Source organism: Geotrypetes seraphini, chromosome 3 (genome assembly GCF_902459505.1).
Source record: "Geotrypetes seraphini chromosome 3, aGeoSer1.1, whole genome shotgun sequence".
NCBI lineage: Eukaryota > Metazoa > Chordata > Amphibia > Gymnophiona > Dermophiidae > Geotrypetes > Geotrypetes seraphini.
In genome coordinates, this window is record NC_047086.1 from 65,009,293 (window position 1) to 65,036,950 (window position 27,658).

Consider the following 27,658-nt stretch of genomic DNA (forward strand, 5'->3'; position numbering starts at 1 on the left):
TATTCCTTTTCCTGCATTTTAGTAAATAAGACAATTTGCATGGATTGTTGTAACAAGCTTCTTTTTCGCACCACACTTTCTGTTCATGTTTTATGTATATTTCCAAGAGCAGACTGGTTTCTTTCAGAAACCTGAAGTAGTAGAGATGTTAGGGTTATTATCTCTTAATCTGTTCAATTCCCTCCTTAAGCTATGGGGCTCATTTTCAAAAAAGATAAATGTTCAAAAGACAGCAACCAGCACTCGGACATCTAACTAGTCAAAACGTCCAAGTGGACATTCTCAAAACAGACTTTCCAGACGTCTTTCTGGTCATTTTGTCTCCAGAGGCCTCTATTGGGTGGGCTTAGGTCTTGGATGCTCGTCAGGGATAATCAAACCTTTAAAAAAACATCCGGGGTTCTTTTTAGATGCCTGGAGCTAGACCTGTTTTTTGGGTTTTTTTTAATATTCTTTATTCATTTTGAAAACTTACAGCAAGCGTACAGGAATATATCATTAGTAACAACAATAACACTTGTAATTCTCATATAATTCTACAAACATAAAAATTATATCCCGTCCCACCCACCTTCTTTCAAATATTATAATCAATTATATCATAAATATAATATTAACACATAATATAGTGAAATTTCCAGAAAAACTCCCCCCCACTTCCCCTATGTGTACATATATTCATCCAAGGAAAATGATGTTTACTCCTTACAATATCGTTCCAATGGCCCCCAGATCTTTATAAAATTATTATAATTCCCTTTCTGTATTGCAATTGCTCTTTCCATCTTAAAAATATGGCATACCGAATTCTAATAGTGAGCTAGACCTGTTTTAAAAGCATCTAAATATTAAAAAGGTGCCCAAACTGTTCAGATGACCACTGAAGGGATTAAGGCATGACCCCCTCCCCCAGTGGTCAACGATCCCCTCCCACCACCCAACGATGTGAAAAAAACCCAGTACATTCTAGCCTTTATTACAAGGGGGTGCTGAAAAGTTCTCAGCCCAAGCAACCAACTTCCTAACTTCTGAGCGTTATTTTGCCACTGTAGCTGCAGAGTCTTAATTTGTGTAGTGCCAATTTGCAGAAATGAAATTCTATGTTTTTGTCAATTATTTCAGATCATTGATTGAACCATATCCATGTCATTCTCTTCTTGGTTGGGCTGAGAACTTTTTAGCACCCACTCCTCCAGCTTCACATGTAAGCACAGACATTTGAGCTGAGAAAGCAGAATTTCACATTAAAAGTTCCAGGTAGAGATGTCACTTTAACTTGCTTCTATTGTATGGTGAGCCCTCCAAAATCTACTGTACCTACATTAAGATGATACCTTCAGGCATAAGGGCTATTGTTTTGCTGTACAGGTGAGTACAGTAAGTTTTGGGTGGGTTTTGGAGGACTCACCATACAATAGAAACATATTAAAGCGACATCTGTACCTGGTACCTTTAATACGACATTCTCTGCAGTAATTCTTAGAGTGCCTATCTGCTGTACTTAGAAATGCTCAGCTGTCTGTGAACAGTTTGCTAAGGATGCTGGCTGACTGAACATCCAAAAAACTTGCTTTTGTGCTTTTTTCATGTGGATATCTTTATATTTGAGAATGGCCAAAATAGATAGACATACTAAGGACTAAAATGTCTACATAGGTCATAAAAAAAAAAAAAAAAAAAAAAAAAAGATAAATCTTGCTGTTTTGAGAATGGACATTTTCTCTACTGGATTTCTAGACACCTTTCCCAAAATGTCCAAATTCAAACTTAGACGTCCTATCGAAAATGCCCCTCCGCATTATCCCAGAGGCAATAATACTCACAGAAGCACAGCTTGAAATTAAAGATGATATTTATTTTGAAGGAATTAATGTCATGAAAATTACAGTGAAAAATTATAGTACAAATGATTAATGTGTAACTGGATGGCAAACAACTATATTTCCAAACAGACTTGTCAAATATATAACCCCCACCTTTTACTAAGCTGCAATAGAGGTTTCTACCATGGCTAAGAGTGCTAAATGCTTCGACGCTGCTCCTATACTCATAGACTTCCTATGAGCGTCGGAGCAGTGTTGGAGCATTTGGTGCCCTGGGCCGCAGTAAAAACCTCGATCACGGCTTAGTAAAAGAAGACCTCAGTTCTCCTAAACTCTCTCTCTTTTATTCCATTAATAAGTAATCATATATTTTAAGAATAACACAAGTTCCTCAGATTATATTCTTGATAACCTTCAGCTATAGGATTAACTTAAAAATGAAAAATATAGCACCCAAGTGTCTTTCTTAGGCTGGGCTTCAAGCATCACGGCAACCTTCTCCCTCAAATGAAAGGAGGAAGTCTCCCTAATCCTCTATGTGCCTTATATAATCTTAAAAAAACTTATATCTGGAGGAATAAATAATTTAACTCTGTGATGAAGATCAATAGTAATTTAAATAATCACAGCTATTATATAAAAATTAAATCGTACATAAATAATATCCTTATTAGAAATGTGAAGTGCTCAGACCTTAAAACCTGTGTTTTTAGTGTTATCACCAAAACGAGGTTAACAAGGGGACCATCATTGCCTTCACAGTCCCCTAACCACCTGTAGTTGACAAAAAAGGAAGATGTACTTATCTTTGCCAGGTGGTAGTTGGTAATGTTAATCCTCGTTCAAATCAACTTGAACCTTGTGATGTGACGTTAAAACATTTCTCTATTATCTCTGTTTTTATCGTTCAGCCTATGGTCCCTGTCCCCCTGACCTAGGTTTCGTCTCTTCGTCAGGGAGGGACATTAGTGCTATTACTGGCTCACTAGGACTGGACCGGACTAAAGTGGCCACTTTGGTCCGGTCCAGTCCTAGTGAGCCAGTAATAGCACTAATGTCCCTCCCTGACGAAGAGACGAAACCTAGGTCGGGGGGACAGGGACCATAGGCTGAACGGTACAAACAGAGATAATAGAGAAATGTTTTAACGTCACATCACAAGGTTCAAGTTGATTTGAACGAGGATTAACATTACCAACTACCACCTGGCAAAGATAAGTACATCTTCCTTTTTTGTCAACTACAGGTGGTTAGGGGACTGTGAAGGCAATGATGGTCCCCTTGTTAACCTCGTTTTGGTGATAACACTTAAAACACAGGTTTTAAGGTCTGAGCACTTCACATTTCTAATAAGGATATTATTTATGTACGATTTAATTTTTATATAATAGCTGTGATTATTTAAATTACTATTATATAATCTTAAACCACACATCTATCTGAATGGAAAAATCCCAAAATCTCACATTCTTGTGTCCTAAGGCAAGCTGATGATGCATTCTTCCAGGGGGGGGGGAAGGAGAGAATGCTCACATCTGGCCTTCTCTCTCATTGATCCAGGTCTGCTCTATGACCGACAACTTCAACATGCTCCTCATGACCTCATCCTCTCCCTCTGATGTCACTTCCTATGCGCCATCTACCAAACTATTATGACTCACTTCAAGTTGTAAAAAGATAGCCTCAATAATAGTTATGCTCAAAACACCTTATACAATCCAATGGGAATTCTGATTCCACTTTCTCAAAACGAGTCAGTGGTGTTGGAATTCTTCATCATTCCCAATACATGGAAAGTACTCAATATGATTTCTAGAAATATATGTTTTTAAAGATTTTTTTCTTTTTTTAAAGATTTTTTCCTACTTTCACATCAATATAACTTATTATAGCTTAAATAGCTTGTATATAGAAAAAGGTTTAAAAGTGCATCACTTAACTTAAATCCTTATCGGTTCCCCTTTCCGACGCGTTTCGGAATTCTTTTTCAAGGTCGGGGGAACAAGAGATAAGGTTAATCCTCAACCATACATGTACTGCCACTGGCTATCACTTCCTATGCGCGGCATCTGGAAGTGACATCAGTGGGAGCCGACGCTGTCACAAGGAGCACATTGAAGTTGTTACTTGTGGCGGTGATCTAGAGGTACTGGGAAGGGAGTGGCGGGGGGGAAGCTTGTGGCAGGAGGAGGAGTGGGAAGAGGCAGGGGTGGAGAGGAGGGGTGCCAGCGCTCCCACCATGATGGCGCCCGGGGTGGACCACCACCCCACCCCTTACTACGCCACTGGCTCTATCCCTGAAAATCCCCTATTTTTGAGTGGTGGCAAGTCAAATGTGCACAAGACGAAAGCATGCAGACAATTGAGCACTAAGACAATTCAGCGTAACTTATCTTCACGCATTTGTCTTGTGCGCATTTGACTATGAACCTTTTTGAGTACCTCGTTGGTCAGCTCTATATAGCCATCAGCCTTTCCCAGAACTAATTATCTTATCTGGTTCATTATGAGCTCCAAGTTGCCAAACAGTTTGATATACTGACCATCGACAAGTATCCAGTTGGTTTACAATGCTAAAATTAGAGTGTAAAAAAAATAAAAATAAAATAGAGCAATATGTGGACAGGTACCACTTCTTGCAGAGAATAATGCCATATCAACCCAATAACATGCATATCTTGGCTAGGCCTTGGTTCTTCTTAAACATGTACTGGATGGGGTTCCAATTCAAATAGCGAGATTTGGAGAAATATTTGAATAACAATCAAAAGTGACTGTCATTCTGAAAAACAACCAGGCTTTCTATCTACTCCCCACTGCCCACCAACCTAGCCAACATACGAACCATTCCCCTTAACTATATCCATGACATCCTGTTTGTCTGTCTTGTCTGTTTAGACTGTAAGCTCCTGCATGCAGGGACTGTCTTCTTTGTGACTCTGTATAGGGCTGCGTAATTCCGACAGCGCTATAGAAATAACAGTAGTAGCAGCAGTAATAGGCTTGCCAGCCAAATTAGGGAGATAAACATTCACCTGGTTTCCATTTTATATCATTTAAAATCTACCTTACTATTCCCCTGTTATCCCAAAATTCATATAATACTTTCATAAAATGTAATACTAACAGAGAAACAATAGGGGATCAGGGACTTGGCAGCATCACGGCCTCACTGCTGGATCACATACCTACAAGAAACTCCATATTCTGCAACTACTTTATCAACATTGAATCCTAAGTCTGTGGCTTGAGTAAGAATCCTGGCATCACTAATAACATGCCATCATCACTAATAACATGCTTAGTTTTGGATCTCTTAAATTAACAGCAGGGTGATCTGGTTGGCAACAGACAGAAAACAATACATTACAGAGATGAACAGAGCGGCATCTTCATAGGCGAGTATTTCTCAGAGGCACAATCATTACCTTAATGACCTCACAATCAGAGCATTTACCGTATATCAGAATTATAGGATGATGCATAGCATTTGAAAGTGAGATCATCAAATACAGTGAAACAAGCTGAAAAGGACTTAATAAGGACAATAGCTACCTTCCCAAGCTATCAGATATAGGCCATCTGAATTGTAACGTTTTATTAGTGCGGTCACTTCTGTCCTTTTTCTTCCCCGATTCCCAATTATATGGAGCTATTACATAAAACAGAGATCAGTGGCAGGGCCCAGTAGCCAATCCAAGCAGGCTGCTCATAGAATTTTCAAGTTTGTTCCAGCCCTTCACTCTCTAAGTATGCCAACCATATTGCTTTTTAAAGCTTCTCATGGCACTGGTCAATTTTATCTGAAGCAGTGGTCATACTAGTTCAGTTCTTGTCACTATTAACAAGGTTACAACCAAAAAGCATTATGAAATGAACATAAGATTAACTGGGACAAATCATGGGGCCTTCCATCGTCCTCTCTCTGTAGAATTCACTCTGCAGACATTTGAATGCTGAAGCTGGTATTTAACCCTTTATTTGGCATTGTTGCTCAGAAGCAACATGCGTTTTCTATGGCTCTTATGGGAGATCTGCACCTCCAAATGCTTACGACTTGGCACAGTTGCTTTTGTTCAACATCAAGTTACGTAAAGCAACCGTTTTCACCATCTGCCAATTAAAGGGTTAAAGATAAAAGCGCTGATCAGCAGTGGCTGCCTATCAACATACCCCAGTCAAAAAATTCTCAATTTTCTGATCCTTTTTAAAAATATATTCTTTTTATTTTGTTTCCTGGACGGTTTGTTGTCCCTTTGATTCATCTTTTATTATTTAATTTCAACAAGGGGGTGAAGAACAAAACGACGACTTTATGTGCATTTGCAGAAAAATGAAAAAGCATCCTTTTGAGGATGGCAGTTGAAGGGTTGGGGTTTTTAGGGTTTTTTTGGCGAACCAGTATTGGCATTTACGGTTTTACCTGGATACATTCATTTCCACATCATTTTGGACTTTAGTCCCCCTGAAGGTGATCTGGCCAAAACATAGTACTGTATCGGGTTGTTTATCCACATAGGATGTTATAATAAACTGGACCTTTTTGATACCATACCCAGGATAGAAGTCATCTTTTTGTCCCTACTATTTTTCATTATTATTTAATTTACCAGGAGCTAGATTTACTAACACACACTACTAAACATTAACATACATTATTTACTTCCGGTTCTATTTTATGCAATGGGACATATTTACTAAGAATTATTTAGATTTGGCTGTGCCATAGTTTGGTGATACATCAAATTTTGAATAAAGATAAAATCCCCTAATCCCAACATGGACCTCATAATGCCACTTTGATCTCAGTATCAGCTGGAGCAGAAGTGGAGGGAGGACTACCCCTACTCCTTGTCACTTGACCACTATGCCTTACCTCAGGGTATGTCCAAGAGGGAGAGGGAGCTGTGAGAGAGGTGCTAGAGCCTATACCAGGGGTCTGCAACCTTTAAGACATAAAGAGCCACTTGGACCCGTTTTCGAAAAGAAAAAAAAACTTGGAGCCGCAAAACCATTATAAAACAAATCTAACACTGCATATATTGTTTCTTATCTTAATGCTATATACAGGATCACTAAATTGAAAATAAAATCATTTTTCCTACCTTTGCTATTTGGTGATTTCATGAGTCTCTGGTTGCACTTTCTTCTTCTGACTGTGCATCCAATCTTTCTTCCTTTCTTTCAGCCTCCTGTATGTTTCCTCTCCTCCAGACCTCATTCTCTCCCCCAACTTTTTCTTTCTGTCTCCCTGTTCCCCCTTCTTTCTGTCTCCGTGCCGTCCCCCAAGCCACTCGGTTTGCTGCCACCGCAATCGGGGAACAGCCCCCAAGCCACCGCCGTCCCAAGCTTTCCCTGCAGAAGTGTTGCGCTGACCAGCATTCCGCTCCCTGACGTCAATTCTGACGTAGGAGAGGAAGTTCCGGGCCAACAAGGCATTTCTCCTCATTCCATCCAGCCTGAGCCCCATCTCTCCTTGATCCAGCATTTCCCTTCTGTGTCTGTCAGAATTACCATTCCACCTATTTTCCAGCATCACCCTTCTTTGTGTCCATCTCATCTATATCCCTATCTCACCACTTTTTCAGAATCTTCATTTGTCTCTGTCCTTATCTTTACGCCATGTTCACCATTTGCCCTTTCAATGTCTTTATCTCCCCCCACACACTTTTTCAGCATTACTTCTATGTCTCTATTTCACCTCCTCTTCATGTCCCCTCTGTATCTCTATCCTTATTCAGTAGGTCCTGCTTACCCTTTCTCTTCTTTGTGTCACTATCTCCATTTTCAGCTTTCCCCCCTTTTCCTTTGTTACTGCACCCTGTAGCTAGAATCTTTCCACCCTCCCTCCACTCCGGCCCAGCCCAGTATGAAATATTTCCTTTTGTTTCCCTCCCCTCTCTCTTTCTCTCTCTCTTCTGCTCCCTCACCCACGAGTCCTGCATCTGGCCCTCTCCCTTCTACCTGCACCTGGCAACACCCCCCTGCTCCGCGGCTCTCTTCAGCAACTCGTCAGCAGCGGTGATCAAGACAAGCTGCCGACATCGAGGCCTTCCCTCTACGAGTCCCGCCTTTGTGGAAAAAGGAAGTTGAAACAAGCGGGACTCGCAGAGGGTAGGCCCCGACGTCAGAAGCTGCTGCTGAGTTGCCGAAGAGAGCCGCGGAGCAGGGGATGTGGCCGGAAGCAGGTAGAAGGGAGAGGGAGATAGGAAGGCTGTAGATCTCCGGAGTATGACACCGACCCCGGCCAGGATGATTTCTTTTTCAGGCACCTTACAAGTCCAGCGTCGCGGCGGGAAATAGCCATGCTGAGCAGTGAGCTCAGCACTACACAGATGAAAGCCTTGCTTGCTGATTGGTCCGGCGGGGCGGGGCCGCCGGACCAATCAGCAAGCAAGGCTTTCATCTGTGTATGTGCTGAGCTCACTGCTCAGCATGGCTATTTCCCGCCGCGACGCCGGACTTAAGCTGCATGCCTGCTGACACACTACCGGAGCCGCAGCAAAGGTGGAAAAGAGCCGCATGCGGCTCTGGAGCCGCAGGTTGCCGACCCCCGGCCTATACTATGTGGGAGGATTGGGTGATAACATTAGGGGATTTGAGAATTAGCATGAAACAATCTGTGGAGGAGGGGTACGGGATTAGAATTGGAGGGGGGGGGAATCAGAGCACATAGAAACATGATGGCAGATAAAGGCCGAATGGTCCATCTAGTATGCCCATCCGCAGTAACCATTATCTCTTCCTCTCTCTAAGAGATCCCACATGCGAGCCAATTCGGGTTAAGGTTGTGGCCACATTGCCACTAGCATGGCTACCCTTACTGCCTCCTCCTGAGGTAGTAGTAAATGCAGCCTTGCTAGTGGTAGTTGTTACAGCAAGCACACAGTACCAACCCATATGTTAGCTGTCACTGCTGGCCCCGCCTCTAACCTGCTGCCTATTATCCTGCCTGGTTCTCCAACCCTATGGTTTTAAACAACGAGTAGGAGCATGGGTGCCACCATGCAGTAAGAAGAGTCTCTTAGGGCTCCTTTTACGAAGCTGCGTCAGGGCATTAACGCACGGAAAAGCGCGCGCTACATGCCAATGCCAGCATTGAGCTGGCGTTAGTTCTAGCCGCATAGCGCACGGTAATATCCTGCGTGCGCTAAAAACGCTAACGCACCTTAGTAAAAGGAGCATTTAGTGTTGGGTCTGTTTTTGGATTAAATGGGTAACAAACTCTAAAACACTAAGGTGCACAAACTCCACACAATTTTATGAAAATATATTACACAGCTACATTTATGCTACTGATGATAATATAAACCCATTGAGAATCTCTTAATAGTTCATAGATTTGACATTGAAACTTTTTTAATATCAGAGGTTATCTGCAGTACAGCGACGTCTCATTACTGCTTATGTGGATTATGAGAAAGCATTTTTTTTTTCACAGCACCCAACCACAAAGCTGATAAGCTGCTTTGTAAAATCTCCTTAAAAGTTCTTAGCAGGTTTTTGCAGTCAATGGGTTGCAAAAACAAAATCCCTCTGATTCTCTAAGTTGGAGAAAAGCTTTAGGGGATGCAGCACTCAATGTTTGCCTAGGGAATGTGGAATACTGCAGTAGAGTGGAGATCATACCACCCCTGGCAGAGGTTACTGCAGTGCCAGCAGGGCGTCTCACTTCACTCCACTGAATCTGCATTCCAGCAGAAGGTTTTACTGCAGTGTACTGCGGTAATAGGAACACTTCAGGCTTGCATCCCACAATGCAGTGCAACCTGATAAGACTGGCAGCCCCAGGATCTTGAAGATTTTGTGCTCTAAAGTCTGTGCTCTAAAGTCAGCTGCATTTAAAACTGTAAGGTTACACCCCCCCCCCAAAAAAAAAACAAAAACCAAACAACATATATACACTAAATTAAAAAAATGTTAACACTCTGAAAAGGACATTTTTTATTTTACCCAACTTACAAACAAATCTAACCAAAGAAGTACCAGTAGATAAATTGTTTATTCACTTAATATATTTTATAGCATAATGATTAACCAAAAGCAACATTTTTTTAGCCATAAACAGACTATACAGCATGACTCCAAAACACAACCGACTTAGCCAGAGGTGGGCATTTTTAAAGCATCTTTTAGACAGAAGTTATCAGGTGTCTACCAAAAGAAAAGTTCTTATGGTTACCCTGAATATGTTGAATCTCAGCATTTCTTATCTTTTCTAAAAGAGAGAGACTCTGTCCATTCAGTTTCTAGGTAACATTCGTCCTTTGGTTCCTTCCGATGCCCCACTCCTTTTACATAAAAATTATTTCTATAGGAGCCTATTTTTTCTCACATAAACGTTTGCTCTGAACGGCAGTTGGAAAACAAGCCGCTTTCTTAACTCTCATCACATCTTTAGCATTCTATGATTTGCTGCAGCATATATTTCTGTGATCATATTTTCTATATTAGGTGGCCACCATACAGCCTTTCTAAGCAATTGCACCCTTCAGTGCATTTCTGTCCCACTTTTGTGGATAGTATTGTTATAATTTGGACACACAATTCTGCAATTATTGGGCATCTGATGGTCAATAATTGCAGTGTTGTGTGTGTCCAAATTATAATAATACTATCCACAAAAGTATTTTACAGCAAACTGCTCTCAACTTCAATATATCTTACTGTAAGGCAAAGTAACCAAAAATGACTGTTAATACACCTGAGACAGTAGAAGTGGCTAGAAATGTGGAAAACTCATAGACATGTTGAAGTGCAGCTGGTATCATAAAATGATTTGCTAGATCGGTGGAAAAAAAAAACAAACAAACCACCCAAAGTGCTGAGGCAGCTGCAGGATCCTACAGGAACCCGAGAGAAATCAGTGATATTAGCATTTTTCACAATGGAGCTCCCTGTTTCCTGCACAGGAAAACCAGCTCGGAAACGTGCCTGGAACACAATGAGGCACATTGTTTCCTACACTCAGGAATCCTTCAAACAGACAAAAAAACAACAGCACTTTTCCAAGGTCACCAGCCTGAATGGGATTATAGTTGGAAAAATATACACCCCCCCCCCCAAAAAAAAAAAAACACCCTAATCCCAAAAGCAAAACAAATAAACCAACAACCATCACTAACCCACCCACCTTCTTATTCCAGTGCAAGGGTTGTTCCACATGCGCAGATTTAAAAAAGTTGGAAAGTAGAGAATTAAATGCATCACCCCCCCCCCCCCCATGCCACTGGAAGGAGGATGTTTTCAAGGAAAGGTGAGGCTCCAGCATAAACTTTGGGAAATAACACTTCTGACACCCTCGCCCCGTTTCTGCGCGTTACAGCCATCAGGATCTCCCCCCCCCCCTCCTCCTCCTCCTCCTCCTCCTCCTCCTCCTCCTGGGCAGTGGATGAGCAGACACCAAAAAAGCTTCTCTCCCCACCCTCCTTTCTTTACCTCTTCGTGCATTGCAGCAACACCCCGGGGGCCTGGGGTTCTCTTCCCCTTCCCTCCGCCGAAGGATCCCCTGAACGCAGCAGCGACAGACAAAAGAGGAAGGGGGGGACGAGGTCCTCCTTCCCACCGCCGCAGCTCTGCCTCCCTCTCCTCATCGCTCTCGTCGCCGCTTCTCAGCAGCCATCGCCGAGCCGCGGCCCCGCCTCCTCCTGCAGCCGAGGGGCGGGGCCTGTCCGTGATGTCATCAGAAACCACGCCCCGGCCGGCCATCGCTCCGCCCCGCTTCCCACCTTGACGCAAGAGGATGGCACAAAGTTTGGGGCAATTTGCCGGCCCCTTCCTCCCTCCCCCAGGGTGGCCGGTTCGGAGGATGGAAATCATAAATCGCTCGGGGCGCTCTCCGAGCCAGCGGCATTGCAGAGCTGCGCCGATTCACTGAGTGGCAGGGCTGCAAGCCTCTCGTCTCCCACACACTCCCAGGGATTTCCCCTCCTCTCTCTTTCCCAAGCCGCTCTGTGCCCTCACCCTCTGTCTCATACGCAGACACACGCGCCCGTGCACCCCTTCTCTCCCCTCTCCCACTGATCGGTCTGCCCGGGCCGTCCCCCCATCCCCCACCCCGGTGCTGAGTCACGCGCGGCGGCCAGCGGTGATGCTGCTCCCCAGCTCCCGGCAGCCGCCGTCCCCCCCGCCCCAGTGAAGCGAGCTGCCAAGACTCCGGCACCATGATCGCCGCCGCGTTCCTGGTGCTGCTGCGACCTTACAGCATCCAGTGTGCCCTCTGCCTGCTCCTGCTGCTGCTGGTCACCGTCGCGACCATCTTATTCTTCTGCTGCTGGCACCGCAAGCTCCAGAAAACCCGGCACCCCATCAGGACCGTCTTCGCCGGGCGTTCGAGGAGCCGAGGTAAGAGATGCCCGCTGATGGAGTGGGGGGGGGGGGCGAGGGCCGGTTTGTATAGCCTGCGTCACCCTCGTTTTCTGCATCGCTCGCATCTTGAAGCGAGATCTCTACGTGGGCACATTCTAGCGGGGAATGTTCCAAGACGTTCGCGGGGGGGGGGGGGGGGGGACACTCCACCCCCCATCCTTCGGGAAAGCTGGGCAAGAAAAGTCACCTTAAGACCCATTTGGTAAAACTGCCGTCTAAACTTTCCGCTGAACTTCTTAGTGGATGGATTCATGCTTAAGGGCCTGGTGCTTTGCAGGGATTTTCTTAGAAAATCAGATACTGTATTTATTATATATATATAAATAACTTGTGCATGGCTGTCTAAGAAGTCAATAACCCCCAAATCGTCCACACGTTGAACCAAGTAGACACAGAATCCGTGTTTTTAATTGTTTTCATTTTTTTTTCTTGTTACAGATGCTGTAATGCGTTATCATCACTTTCGACCTGAGGTAATTTGTATTCCCATATATCATTTCAAGGTCAGGAAAGAAGTTCTGTAGAACTGTGTGCATTTAGCTAAAAGTGATTTCTATTGATCCCTTCGAAAATCCTTGGCATGCCTTTTTTGCCCGACAGTCTCATTTGTGGCTATAGTATTTAAAGGAAAATCGTAAACCAAACGCAAAAAGGGCAGTAACCGCGTCGCCAGTCCTGCCACAGTGACTTTACTAATCAGATTTGTAAGTGCCTTATAAAAAGGCAATGCACGGACGAATGAGCTATGAATGCCTAAAAAAAACATGTGCTAGTTAGATCTTTACGCGCGCATTTCACATAATTGGGTTTGGTTCCCTCCTGCAGTTCATTTCTGAGTGAGTTCATCATTTTGATTATTTGCCTGGAAAATCCCCAAAAAGAAAAGTACCTGAAGCTTCTGCACTGCTCTAAGAACCAGGCTAACTGTGGTGTCAACCCTGTCCTGGGGACCCCCAGCCAGTCAGATTTTCAAGATATCCCTAATGAATATGCATGAGAAAGATTTGCATACCTGTCACTTCCATTATATGCAAATCTCTCTCATGCATATTCATTAGGGATATCTTGAAAACCTGACTGGCTGAGGGGTCCCCAGGACAGGGTTGAGAACCACTGGTCTAGTTATACTTTAAACCAGGGGTAGGGAACTCCTGTCCTCCAGAGCCTTATTCCAGTCAGGTTTTCAGGATTTCCCCAATGAATATGCATTGAAAGCAGTGCATGCAAATAGATCTCATGCATATTCATTGGGGAAATCCTGAAAACCCAATTGGAATACGGCTCTCGAGAATTGGAGTTCCCTACCCCTGCTTTAAACCCTAGGGTGTATTCTGCTCTTGGGCTGCCTTCATTGAGATCTGAGGTTTGATTTTTAAAGGGAAGAGGGTTTTGGACTTAACACACCATTTTCAGTATCATCATTATCAACAACTTTATTTGTTATATCATAAGAACAGCAGTAGCTCAAAGTGAGTTTCATTCAGATGCAGTATTCACCCCCCACCCCCCAAGTTACAATCTAATTTTGTACCTGAGGCAATGGAGAGTTAAGAAAGTTGTCCGAGACGAGATCACAAGAAATGGCAGTAGGATTTGAATAAAGTGACTGTGTATGTGTGAGGGGGGGGGGAGTGTCCTCAAGTTTGGCGTCTCTTTGATAAGGGAAACGAAAGGCTGCTGAATTAAGCCCTGGTGGGCTAAAGGATTCTTTAAGAGTTTAGCAGAGTTCAACCAGTGATGTTACTATTTTCTCATTAGGAGTCCATAACCCGTTCTGCTTGCTTGAGACTCTTCTTTTGTTTTCCTAAGAGAATTTAACAGTGGGCTCCCAAAACCAACCTAAGCCCCTTCTAGCCCATCCTTGATTCCATGACATACTTTGACCCTCTCCGTGTTGTTTATCTGGATGCCTTAAAGCTGGGCTTTCTGGAAATTGTATCCACAGGGAATTTTTCCCTTTAGCCCCTTCTATCTCCAGGATTACTTTATACAGCTATATAGCTTATTTGCTATATTATATAGCTAACTATATTATACTAGTCTTTAAGTCCATTACATTAACGGATGCTAGAATAGATGTGTTTGTCTGTCTTTCTTTCTTTCTGTCTCTCTCTCTCTCCTTGGCTGCTGTCTTGTCTTTCTTTCTGTCTTTCTCTCTCCTTGGCTGCTGTCTGTCTTTCTTTCTGTGTGTGTCTCTCTCTTTTTGGCTGCTGTCTGTCTTTCTTTCTGTCTGTCTCTCTCTCTTTGGCTGCTGTCTGTCTTTCTTTCTTTCTGTGTCACTCCTTGACCACTGTCTGTGTGTCTGTCTTTCCTTCTGTCTCTTTCTCTCTCTCTCCTTGGCCGCTGTCTGTGTGTCTTTCTGTCTCTGTCTCTCTCTCTCTCTCTCTCACCTTGGCTGCTGTCTGTGTGTCTTTCTGTCTCTGTCTCTCTCTCTCTCTTGTTGGCCACTGTCTGTCTGTCTTTCTGTCTCTCTCTCTCCTTGGCCGCTGTATGTCTGTCTGTCTTTTTTTGCTGTCTGTCTCCTTGGCTGTTGTCTGTCTGTCTTTTTTTCTATGTGTCTCTCTCTCTCCTATCTGGCGTTTGTTTTGTTTTTTTTTTCAATCTCTCTCCTTGGCCCCCTGTCCTTCTGTGTGTGTCTTTCACAGCCATCTTTTCTGTCAGTCTGTCAATGTCCCGTCTATTTGGCTCCTTGTCCTTCTCTGTGTGTGGAGATGTCGGGAGGATGTCGAGAGATTATTGGGGATGTTAGGGGGATGTCAATTATCGTGCCCCTTCTCTCACCTACCTTTTATTTTATTTTTTATCACACATTGTGTTGGAAATGGCAACTGGCACAGAATAACAGCTGCTGGGTAAAGTAAACCGCCACTCGCAGCAAATCGAACGTACACGTGCACATTTTACCAACTTCTCTGCTTTACAATACAATTTCTCTGCCGGCCACGGAGCTACAGATACACGGAGCCACCAGGTTTGAAGTGTGCATGCGCGCTAAGGGAATTATTATAGCGGATAGCTAACTACTTCTGTAGGTTCTCTATACACCCAGTGTTGCCAGAAACATGTGCTACAGAAGAATCTGACTGCTACCAGCTGCAGGAAAATGATCTCTAGGAGGTTTGATTAGTTTGATATATAATGATTTTCTGTATAGAGAACCCACAGAAGTAGTTAGCATATTATACAGGCAAGTGCAAGCTGTGACTGTGCATATTTCAAAGGAGTATTATCCTGCATTGGCAGCTAGCCATAAGCTCCAAGAGGATCATCAGTTTGATTTGATTTGTTAATGTAATATACCACTACAAGGGGCAAATAATAAGTTCTCAGCCCAACCAACAAAGCTGGGATAGTCTCCATAGAGGGCTATTAAACCATCAACAACTTCTATCGTATCAAGCAGCCACATGGGGCAAAGACCTGGAAAAACTAATTATACACGCAAATAACTATGGTGAATTTAGGAAACATCTAAAAACATACCTGTTCTTGAAGTACCTAGGTAACGAATCTGCACAGTCGACCCCATCACAATTTCACTCCCCAAATCCGATCCCGTAAACTGTCAACCACTAATCTCTAGCTATGAATGTTCCATTCAATTTGTAGAATCTTCTAATTCATTGTAAACCGCATTGAATCTTTCTAATTCATTGTAATTCATAGAATCTTTCTAATTCATTGTAATTCATAGAATCTTTCTAATTCATTGTAAACCTCATAGAACTTCACGGTCCTGTGGTATATAAACTGTTATTATTATTATTATACACTTAGTCCAGCAATTTTCCAGTTTTTTTTTTCATTCTGAATTTTTCTGATGGAAGAAAAAAAGTGGAATACCACTGGACTAAGTGTATAGCCCTCGTTGGAGTCTGCCCCCAGCTTTGTTGGATGGGCTGAGAACTTTTCAGCAGCCTCTCATACAAGTCTTACCACAGCAAGTTTTAAGGTGGTTCACAACAAAAGAATGTAATCAACTAATACATTGAAGCATCTATAAAAAAAAAAAAAATAAGATAAATAAACTAATATATTGTTGAGCATCTTTATACATTGTCATGAACTCAGCCAGTATGTAACTCAGTCCAAAGCTTTTCTCTAAAAGATGTTTTCAATACATTGGAAAAGCTGAATAACTTGAAATACTTTTTTAATTTGTCTGGTAACTGAGTTGAACTGGAAGCTCCATTTAAAAGCTCAGGTTGGAGTGAGTTGTATCTTTCCCCCCAAACAACTGATGTTTTCCTGCTACGTTTTGCTGGTCTCCCACTTGCTCTTCTCTCTGTGGGAACAATGTAATTGGCTGTGCATTAAGAATGTACGCTGCCAATTTGTATGTTCAGGTTTATTAAAATCAAAACAATTCCTTAATTTCTGTAGTTGTATGCTCCTCATTGTATTTACATGTTGTTTTCTTCATATTACATAAATAAAACTTTTTGAACTGAAGAATGTACACTGCAAATCAGTGCACCAGTTTGTAAAGCATGGTTTTTTTTTTTTGGGGGGGGGGTTAAGACCTCTTTGATGCCCTTCTAATCTGCTAAGCTTGTTGAGAAGCTGTAGGCGACGGCCAGAGCAGGGTTCAGGGAATGCAGGAGTATGAGATGTACATCTTTTGGCCAGGCACTGTAGGTTCGCTGAGCTCTTCCATGTCAATGCTGGCTCACCTCACCTGGAAAGACGAAGCATAAGGACCAAGGCCTTTCCTAAACTTACACAAGGATGGCTCAACCCTCAAGGATATCTGATGCCCTGGATAAATCTTCAGCTGTGTGCTCTCCTTCTCCCCTCCCTGGCAGCTCATGGCAGGGGGCGGGGCATGTATCTTTGCACGGCCCAGTGCTTGCTGCCCTTCGTCTGCTGTAGGGCTGCTGAGTTGGCATTGCCCCTAGTTTTGTGCCAGCCTAGATGGGTATATGGTCTCCCTCGTGGTAGAGCTGACCCTGAGCTTGTATACTTTGGATAAATCTTCTATAGGCAACAACAACGACAACAAAAAGATTTGTCAATCCCTAGTTTCAGAAAGATTGCATTTTCCTTAACTAAGGGGTCCTTTTATCAAGCCGCTCTAGGGGGGTTAGCGCATCGGACATTTCATCACGCGCTAACCCCCGCGGCCGGCTTAAAAAACTAACGCCTGCTCAATGCAGACGTTAGCGGCTAGCGCGGCAGGCGGTTTAACGCGTGGTATTACGTGCATTAAACCCCTACCGCAGCTTGAGAAAAGGACCCCTAAGTCGAAGTCGTGGGTACTGCATGCCACTTTAAAGACACAGGCAGACATTCACGGCATCTCTGGATCTGACGAATTCTGTTTGCTGTCTTAGTCATGAAGTGGTCAAAGTATCTCTATAAATAATGTAGACCTCTTGTCTCATTTTTAACTCTTGTAAATTTCCCTTCAAAGTCTCAACCATGTAAACAGCACTCTAATTTGTAATTTTCCTGGAAATGCCCAGTTATCTTCTTTTGTTATCCGCCTAGAACTGCAAGATACTGGCGGAATAGACGTCACTGTTGTAATGTAATATAACTAGCAGGAAATAAATGTGTAAAGATTGTTAAATTCATATGCTGTACATTAACTGCCTAATGTAATGAATTGAGATACTTTGGCATCTTGTCACTCCCTCACCTCTTCTGTCAGGATATAAACTACTACAGAATTTGCTCCTCTCCTGAGCTCGAACACTGGGATGATTGGTAAGTCTAAAGTCCTGCTCAAAGTATTAGCTTTTGCCACATTTTGATCTGGTGATTTCAGTACAGAGGATTCTCTGGATTAGTTTTACAAATACAGTGGTGCCTCGCATAACGAACGCCTCGCACAGCGAACGCTGCGCACAACGAACTTCATGTCTTGCTTCCTACAACGAACTTCGTTTCACACAACGAAGTCGCCCGAGCTGCATCCTTCCGCGCAGGCACTGCGCTTAACTGCCCTCTCTCCGCCTGGCTCCCTGTGCAGTGGCGGACCGTCGGCTCGCAGGGGCCTGGCGCCTACTGCTGATGCGTTGGGGGGGGCGGAGCTACTCTCGCCGCTTCCCCGATGCTAGAAAAAAAAAAAATGAACAGTCCCAGTTTTTGCCGCTGAGACTCTGCCCTCTCTCACTGTAAAATTAGACTCTACTTAGTCTGTCTTTAAATTTAAAAAATGTGTGTTGTTTTAAAAAACAATTATGTTTTTAGATGTATCTAAATAAAAATAATAACCAAAAATTTATCTTTTTTTATGTCATCTTAGCATATTTTATGCTACAGAATGAATTATTTTTTTTAACATGTATTGTTAAGGGAAAACGCGTTTCACATAACGAACTTTTCGCATAACAAACTTGCTCCTGGAACCAATTAAGTTCGTTGTGTGAGGCACCACTGTATTGTGGGAAAGATGATTAATTATCTTTATTTCTTTGTTTAATCAGAAGCACTGTGCATTGCAAAATAAAGATACAGTATAATCCCATTATAATGTACGTTAAGGGACCTGGCAAAAAGTCCATTATATCCAGAGTTGCATTCTAATACTCTACACTAAAAGATGTTCTAAAGCAGGAGTGTCCAACCTGCGGCCTGAGGGCCTCATGCGGCCCAGTGAAGTAGTTTGTGCGGCCACGGTTGAGGGCGATGCAGTGTTTTCCTCTGCTGGCCCCGGGTGTTTACCGTCTTACCGACTCCTTCCTCTGTCTTGCTGCAGTGTTTGCATGTTTGTGCAGTCCCAGAAACATTTTTTTTTGGGCCAATGTGGCCCAGCGAAGCCAAAAGGTTGGACACCCCTGTTCTAAAGCATTATGATCTCATTGCTTACTGCATCCTTCCAGCTGTCAGCGTCGTCTGCCAACGTACAGCATGCCTGGTAATGAACAGCCACATAGACCAATCAGTGTTTCCTGCTGTTATGCCAGGCCTATTTTTAGAGCGTGACGTATCTGCACTGGATATCACCGGCATACCACGCACCTTGTAGGTGGAGCATGCATGTCCCTTATAGCTGTACAAAACTACAGCTAAAAACGTCTCTGGGGACCAAATTGTTTGTCCGTTTTATATGTGAAATTCCATTATATGCGAGTCCGCTATATGTGGTGCTTTTCGGCATGTTCGTAAAGGCGCAAGGCCGGGACCAGCGGACCTTGTCCGCTATAGACGATATTCCATTATAAGCGAGTCCGCACAACTGACGAGCGAGGGCATAGCAGCAACAGAGCAGCAGGCCACTGTCAGTGCACCAGCAAGCCATTGAGCACCCATACACAATCAAGGCCTGTCCCCTCCAACAAGAAGTTTGCAGTATGGTCTATCTAGCATTGGCAGGCCTTGATTATATGAAGTGTCAAAGTCCTACCACCATGCTGTTTTTTTCCTGATGTCCGTTAGTGCTCTGAAGAAGGATGAAAGTAGAGTGGCAGTGAGAGCAGGCTAGTAGGAGGAGAAGGGAAAGGCGGGGGAGGGGGGGAGGACTTTGGTATAGAGAAGGGAAGGGAAGATGCTGGATATGTTCCTATGAATTGGGTTCCCACTGCCCATAGAAACTATGTAATTCCCTGGGTTATAGATAGGTCCCATTTGTTTCCTCACTGTGTATATCTCCTTTTTTTTTAAACCTAAGTAAGTCCCATGAGTTGTAGATAGGTTCCCTTCTGTCTTTGAAACTATGTATGCTCTTCTGTAACCCGTCCTGAGCTTTCTGGGAGGACAGGATATAAATCAAAATAAATAAATAAAAATTTCCTGTACATCTGGGAATGAGGGTAGAAAAGGGAAGAGGAGATGCTGGTCACTGGCTGGTAGGGAGGGAAAGAGAGATGTTGAACTATTGGGAGGGGTTGGGAGTAAGGCATTGAACCTTCTTGGGGGGATGGGAGTGCTTGACTGAAGATTTGCCTAGGAAACCAGACACCCTTGAGCTGTCTCAATCTGATTCAGTTTCTGAATTTGATTCCTTTTTCTTGGGTCAGCGGGACTTGGGATGCTGCTGACATCTGCTCAGAGGGAATCGCAATCCTAGCAGAGCAGTGACACCTACTGGCCAGACTCAGCTTGTAGGTATACTGTGTTCCAAATGGTTTGCGACCGTTGGTGTCAGACTGTTACTGCAAAATCAGACAAGATGGTTAAAAATCAGAAGGAAAACAAGTACCTCTTATGAAGGGCTGATTAAGTTGGAAGTGCAAAAGAGCATCGAAGACAGTGTGTGAAATTTGTGTTAGTCCTTTAGGTAAAAGTATTCACAACCTGAATTCAGCAGGTGTACTGATGTGTGACACATACGAGTATAATTCCATTCAACTGACGTGTGCACAGCTTCTGTTACCATGTTCTCACAAGCAGTGGCGTACCTAGGGGGGGAAGCGGGGGGGACGGGCCGCCCCGGGTGCCAGCTCATTAGGGGTGCTCGAGCCTTGGAGTCATGGCCCGGGAACTTCCCTGCTATGGCTCGACTCCAAGGCTTCTGCGAATCCCCGAAGTGATCCTGCCTGAGCCCTCTCTCTTAACTTCCATTCCCCCACGGCCACACACCCCGTCGCCATCGGAGCTTGGTCAGCAACTTCCGGTTTCCGGCTGGGTGGAAGCAAGAAAGGGAGCCCGAGCCGCGTGGGACACTGCAATTAAGGCAGGAACTGAGGGTGAGTATCGCTGGACTGCTTGGCGGTGGTTTTATTGTTATTTTTTTTTTCAGAACCGAATCAATTTTTTAAAAACCCCAAAATCGGCCTCCCGAATCATCAACTGACCCTCCCCCCCCTAAAGCAGGATCAGCAACTTCCTCTTGCTAGCCGGCTCCTGCTTTAGAGGGCGAGGGGGGAGGGTCAGTTGGGAATTGCTGCAATGTCCTGCTTCCCCTCTGGCCTCCTGACCCGTACCTAATTGCATTAGACAGTACTAGATGGGGGGTGTAGGCCTTAAGGGGTGGGGTGTAGGCCTTAAGAGGGAGGTGTAGGCCTTAAGGGGGGGGTGTAGGCCTCCTTCGGGGGGGGGTGCAGGCCTTTGGGGGGGTGTAGGCCTTTAGGGGGGGACAGACCTTTGGGTGGGAGGTAAAGACCTTCGGGGGGGTGTAGGCTTTCAGGGGGGGGACAGATCTTCGGGTGGGGTGGTGCAGACCTTCGGGGGGGTGCAGGCCTTCAGGGGGGTGCAGGCCTTCAGGAGGTACAGACCTTCAGGGGAGGGTGCAGGCCTCCAGGGGGGGGGTGCAGGCCTTCGGGGTGGGTGCAGGCCTTCAGGAGGTACAGACCTTCAGGGGGGGTGTAGGCCTTCGGGGGAGGGGGTGCAGGCATTCGGGGTGGGTGCAGGCATTCGGGGAGGGTGCAGGCCTTCGGGGAGGGTGCAGGCCTTCGGGGAGGGTGCAGGCCTTCAGGGGTGGGGTGTAGGCCTTCAGAGGGGGACAGACCTTCGGGTGGGAGGTAAAGTCCTTCGGGGGGGTGCAGGCCTTCAGGGGGGGTGTAGGCCTTCAGGGGGAGGACAGACCTTCGGGTGGGAGGTAAAGTCCTTCGGGGGGGGGGGGTGCAGGCCTTCAGGGGTGGGGGTAGCCCTTCGGAGGGGGGACAGACCTTCGGGGGAGGGGGGTCCTGGTGTAAAAGTACACAGAGGGAGAGAAGGAAAGGGGGTTCAAAGATATGTGCATATGCCAGACTTTGGGGGTTAGAAATAATGGGTCTAAAAACAGAGGAGTGGGTGAGAGATGGTGCATAATGGGATTTAGGGAGGGAAGGAACAGAAAGGGAGAGAACTTGGAAACAGGGGATGGTGTGGAGGGGGGATAGAGATACTGGATAGGAGGATAGTTGGGAACAGAAAGGGAGAGATGGTGGATCCTGGGGAGGTGGGGAGTTGAGAAAAGGTGAATCTGTGGATGGAGACAAAAAAAAGGAAAGATGCCAGATCTCCGGGAGAGGGAAGGGAAACGGAAGGGGAGGACAGAGATGGCAGACGGATGGTTAGCACGGAGAAAGGAGACCCTGGCAAGCAAGACAACAAGAGCCTGGGACCAACAAGATTTGAATATTGACCAGAGAACAAAAGGTAGAAAAAATAATTTTATTTTCTGTTTTGTGATTACAATATGTTAGATTTGAAAAGTGTACATGAGACAGCTTGAAATGGGAACTTTTCTATTTTTGTGAATGGCAAGGCTGAGTTCAGTTAAAATATATGCTTTATAAGAAAATATAATAATGTGTTTTATAAAGTTTATAAGCATTGCTGGCATACTCGGTGAGGTGTTCCTAGTGTTGGTGGTGGTGGTAGCATGTCAGTGTGTTGAGAGGAAGAGGTAGTCTGGGAAATTCTGCTGAGCAAACTCTGGGCCCATTTCCACCCCCAGTTAGTCCACTCCACTCAACTGGTTCACACACTGAGTGGGTCTTTGGGTGTTATTTCTGGGTAGTTGTTTTAGAATCTCTTCCAATGGTTTGTCAGTATCTCCTTCTGGTCCAAGGAAGGAAACTTTGTCAACCTTAGCATTGACCTTCAGAATATGTTTGTAACAGCGCTGCTTGTGTGGCATTAGGCTATGTAGTGATCAAAAGAAAAAAACAGACCTTTGCACATTTTTGCACTATATGGTGGGTGTATGAGGAGATTCATTTCCTGCACAGTTAAGTCCGTGTGAAGTTACCTTGTGCTGTATTTGACATCTAGCAAGGTCTCTGTTTGGAAGGAAAGATCTAAGCTTAAAAATGAAGTGGCCAGAAGTTATGTTAAAAGTAGATAGCGTAGCTGGTTTTAAGAAAGGTTTGGACAAATTCCTGGAGGAAAAGTCCATTGTCTGTTATTAAGACATGGGGGAAGCGTCTGCTTGCCCTGGATTGGTAGCATGGAATGTTGCTACTCTTTGGGTTTTCACCAAGTACTAGTGACCTGGATTGGCTACTAGTGCTGCCCGATTCACGATTCGAATCGGTTCACCGATTCACGATTCGAATCGGTTCACCGATTCGAATCAGGTGAATCAACGAGTTCGGACTATTTCACGCCGCCAGACTCTTCCCATCTAATGTAACTTCTGGTTTTGCGAAACAGTAAATTACATCGGAAGAAACGAAAGGAGTGGGAGAGTCAAGCGGCGAGCGAGCGGACCTCGTGCAGCAGACCTCGGCACTCAGCAGCAACAAATACTAGTTTTGGCTGGCTCTTTCCCCGCATTTCTCCTCTCTTCCCCACGATTTAATATCCAGTTCAGGCAGTAAGTAAATACATCGGCAGGGGGTGGTCTGGTAAGTCTTGGGGGCTGGGGATGGAAGGTGAGAATTAGTTCTGTAGGCTATCAGAAATTTGCTTAATTATCTACTCACACAGAAAAGCAGTAAAGTCGATAGGTTCTCCGAGTGGGAACAACCTGTTTGATCTTGCACTCTTGTGTTTGTCCAATTGTTTATCACTGTTTAATGTATCACATTGATTAATTTGAGCACACCTGAGGTGTCCTATGATGGTGTGCCTTATTGTGTTCAGCACTGTCATTTTACTATCCAACCCCTAAATCCCCTTAGGAATCTATCCAGCTATCTCTCCTCTGTCAAAAAAAAAAAAAAAAAAAAAAAAAAAAAAAAAAAAAAATTGTATCTTCACTGGAAAATGTCCAGTCAAATCTTTTGTAATCCGCCTTGAACTGCAAGGTATAGGCGGAATAGAAATCCGTAATGTAATGTAATGTAATGTAATGTAAAGCGCTGGAGAATTCTCTCCTCTCGCTTACCTCTCATGCTGAGGACACCCTGCTTCATAATCATTTATATGATTTATCTTATAAACATTATTACGTGGTCTTTTCCTCAAGTGCTGAGACCTCAGGTTGTTCCCACTTGGAGAACCTATTGACTTTTACTGCTTTTCTGTGTGGCTTTAACATTTTTGCTATTCAGTATACCTAAACTATTATTCAGTAGAAAAAATTTGGTTTGTTCAATCAAATCCTGTGTGGACATTGGACTTCTATGAGTGAATGTTCTGCTTGATTGAACAAACTAAATTTTTTCTACTGAATAATAGTCTAGGTACAATGAAAGTAAATAGCAAAAATGTTTGAGTAGATAATTAAGGAAATCTTTTTCATATTGCTTGCTTATGGACTGGGAAAAAAGACTGTTCAAGCAAATGTCTCCAGAACTGCTTTAATGGAAAAATGTGATTTTTTTTTTTAAGTACTTTGTGAAATTTATTGTTGTTGTGAAATTTATTGTTGTACTTTGTTTAAACTTAAAAAGCGGTGTCATTAACAGTGAATCGAATCGAAAAAATCGATTCAACAGGGTGAATCGAATCGAATGAAATATTTTTCTCTGAATCGGGCAGCACTATTGGCTACCATGAGAATGGGCTACTGGGCATGATGGACCATTGGTGTGACCCAGTTAGGCTATTCTTATGTTATGTTCTCATCTGTAGGGGCCTTTGTTTTCACTTCTTATTTTAATGTATTTTTTTCCTGGGAACTTATCAGTGTTTTTTTTATAATGGGAACAAAAATGGAAGAGAATTAATGTGTGTGGAATGGGGGGGTAACTAATTTCTTCAGCTAAATAATTCAATCCACTTCAAACAGACATAGGAGAACTCACGCACCATTCACACACCCTCCAACCAAAAACGTCAAAAGAAAAAAACTGATCGACAACCTCCTAGCCATTCGAGCTGCAACACTTGACCCCCAACTCTACAACCTATTGACCTCGACCACAAACTACAAAACCTTCAAAAAAGAAATAGAAACCTTCTATTCAAAAAACACATAAAACCGAACTAACATAATCAGAACTGTCCCAAGCATCACCTGCAACTACTCCATATGTACTTCTGATGTCATGACAATTCAGACATAATTTATGTTATGTTATGTTTGGAATAATGGTTACATATATGAGGTTCAATAAAAGAAAATTTTCACTGCCTGTTTCTATTCTGACCATTTATTCCATTTCATGGTTATTGCAAAAAAAAAAAAAAAAATTACATGGGGGGGGGGGGGGTGTCAAAAAAATGATGGGCCCCGGGTGCCACATACCCTAGGTACGCCACTGCTCACAAGGAGAACATTTATCCCTCTCCGCATTGTTTCCTTCGTTCAATATTCCAGGGAGGACTTATTGTTTCGATATCATGTACATATGGAAAAGATGAAGGAGAGGGGATCTATGGATAGTAATTTTTACTCTCCTCCTGGTGGGGGATGGATTGCTGTGAAAGAGATGAGCTTAAAAAGGGAGTTTCAGGGGCTTACGGCTTTGGAATTTACTGCTTCTTGTTAGGAGATAGGGATGAGATTAATATGCTTTAGTACAGGCTTGTCCAACCTTTTTCTAGCTCGGGCCACATTTTATATTTGGTAACATTCGAAGGACCAAAATACATGCATGAACATGGGCACTCAGGCTTTTTTTTTTTAGAATCACACACTCACATTCTCTGGGAATGCCCAAATTTTCTCTCTTTCTTTCTCTCGTGTACTCCCCCAGCCTTCACCCCCATCTTTCTTTCTCTCTCTCTTGTGTACTCCCCTCACACACACTGCACTGTCTCTGACTGTGGTTAAAAAAATTAAGTAAATGGAGTTAGGGAAGCTTAAGTTGTGCTATTACAGGTACAGTAGTTGGGCTGTTTTAGTCCAGGCTTGGCCAACCTTTTTTTGTAATGCACTCCCCTCACCCCCAGTCTTCACCCAGTCTCTCTGTCTCTTATATCCTTCCCCCATTATCTTTCACCCTTTCTTGTGTTCCCCCCCATGCTTTACCAAGTCTCTTTCTCTTTCTTATGGCCCCCTACCCCTAGCTTTTATCCATTCTCTCTCTCTCATGCACCCTCCCTTCTCAGCATTCACTTAGTCTCTTTCCCCTCACCTGGCTTCAAGAGCAGAAGCTGAATGGGATTCCTGATTTGTCTGCCATGACTTGACTGACTGCAAGCTTGAGCTGAGCGGTGTCGGAGGTTTAGGTTGGTAATCGCGGTTTCAAGTTGAGACCAACCCGAACATCCGTCACCACGCAGCTCAGGCTTAGTAGACAGTCGAATCCTGGCAGAGGAGTCAGGAATCTCACTGAGCTTCTGAGGGTCAAATGAAAGCTCTTGGCAAGCCAGATTTTGGCCCACAGGCCACAGGTTGGAGAAGCCTGTTTTAGTAGATTTACTGTGATGCATGGTTTGCTTGATTATGTGCTTTATATATATGCAACTGTTAATACACTGTATATTGCAATAAAATTGGGAGGGGGGTATTATTTTATAGTTGTGTGTTATGCCTTTTCCTGGGGAGTGGGGAGAGGTGTGTGGATAGGGCAACTTTATGAATTCTTTAAATTATTTAGTATGCTGTATTGATGTATTTTATTCTGTACAATGTAAACCACTTTGGATCCCCTTGTGGGGAAAAAATAGATCTTACGACTCAGATCTATAAATTTTCATTTCAGCCCATCACAGAAACATGATGGCAGATGAAGGCCCATCCAGTCTGTCCATCCGCAGCATCCACTGTCTCAGCTACCTAAACTTTCCCTTGCAAAACCACACATCAAAAAATTTTCCCTTCTATCCAGGCTCACCTTTTACACTGTAGAAGCAGCATCCAAGAATTCTGCAATGATGGAGAAAAACTCAACACCTAAAAGATCTCATCACAGGAAAGACTGCCAGACTTCTAAAGCCAGTTTTCATATGATTTTTGAGTGTTGTGGGCAGCAGCAAAACACCATCTAGTTCCCAGATCCTTGAAACATGCTTTACTTTCAGGACTTTTTCCAGATTTAAATACGAGAGAGAATGCTTGAAAGCCTACTTTCAGTCCTCACACTCTGGAGATCTTGGTTCGTACAGATCACAGCAAAGATGTTTCCCTTTACAACTCATCACTATCATCACAGCTCTAACAAAACATAATTGTTAATTGAAAGTAAAGTGCTCAGACCCTTCAACCAAACTGTTTAGTGATGTCACTAAACTATGGCTGCCGTTGGGACCCTCTTTTACCACACAGATATTCAAGGTGGACATAAACAAGACAAAAATAGCTGGAACAAACTTATCTTAGATGTTGTTTGGGAGGCTTGTTGATTGTACTTTCGGTGGCCATAGCCTGAAACCCGTGTATGTGCTAGTGCTCATAAGTGAATGCAGCTAAAAGCCATTTGAGTAAAATGCCCCCCCCCCCCGACTCAAGTTTCACATTCTTCCTCAGGAGGGGTCAATACCAACTCTTGGCAATTTCTGACTCAGAGGACAAAGAAGGCAGAGCTGTGATAATAGTGGTAAATTGATATATATTATCACAGAATTTAAATAAATCTCCCTAGAAGATTGAGTGAGTCCCTTTACAACTCACCATATCAAAATACAGTTCTCCCCCGAAATTCGCAGGGGTTCCATTCTAGGAACACCTGCAAATTTTGAGAAACTGCAAACACGGTTTTTCAGCTGATCGAAGGCAGGAGAGGGCAGCTGGGGTGCCGGCGGGTGCTTAAATTGTACTTACG

At 43.8% G+C, this 27,658-nt stretch overlaps 2 protein-coding genes across 3 annotated transcripts in view; one reads left to right on the forward strand and one right to left on the reverse strand.

Annotated features, from left to right (window-relative positions):
• Nucleotides 1-11,488, reverse strand: part of BEND6 (BEN domain containing 6) — a 76,843-nt gene extending 65,355 nt beyond the window's left edge. The window contains exon 1 of the mRNA XM_033936435.1: nt 11,262-11,488. The gene's annotated coding sequence lies outside the window, so the exon portion shown is untranslated. The remainder of the gene's footprint in view (nt 1-11,261) is intronic.
• Nucleotides 11,489-11,535: 47 nt separating this feature from the next.
• DST (dystonin) overlaps nt 11,536-27,658 on the forward strand; it is an 883,569-nt gene continuing 867,446 nt past the window's right edge. The window contains exons 1-2 of one of the 2 annotated variants that reach the window (XM_033936420.1): nt 11,536-12,167; nt 12,630-12,664. In XM_033936420.1, the coding sequence (XP_033792311.1) occupies nt 11,987-12,167; nt 12,630-12,664 (216 nt within the window). In that variant the 5' untranslated portion in view covers nt 11,536-11,986. The remainder of the gene's footprint in view (nt 12,168-12,629; nt 12,665-27,658) is intronic. The other variant, XM_033936427.1, reaches the window with a different exon arrangement.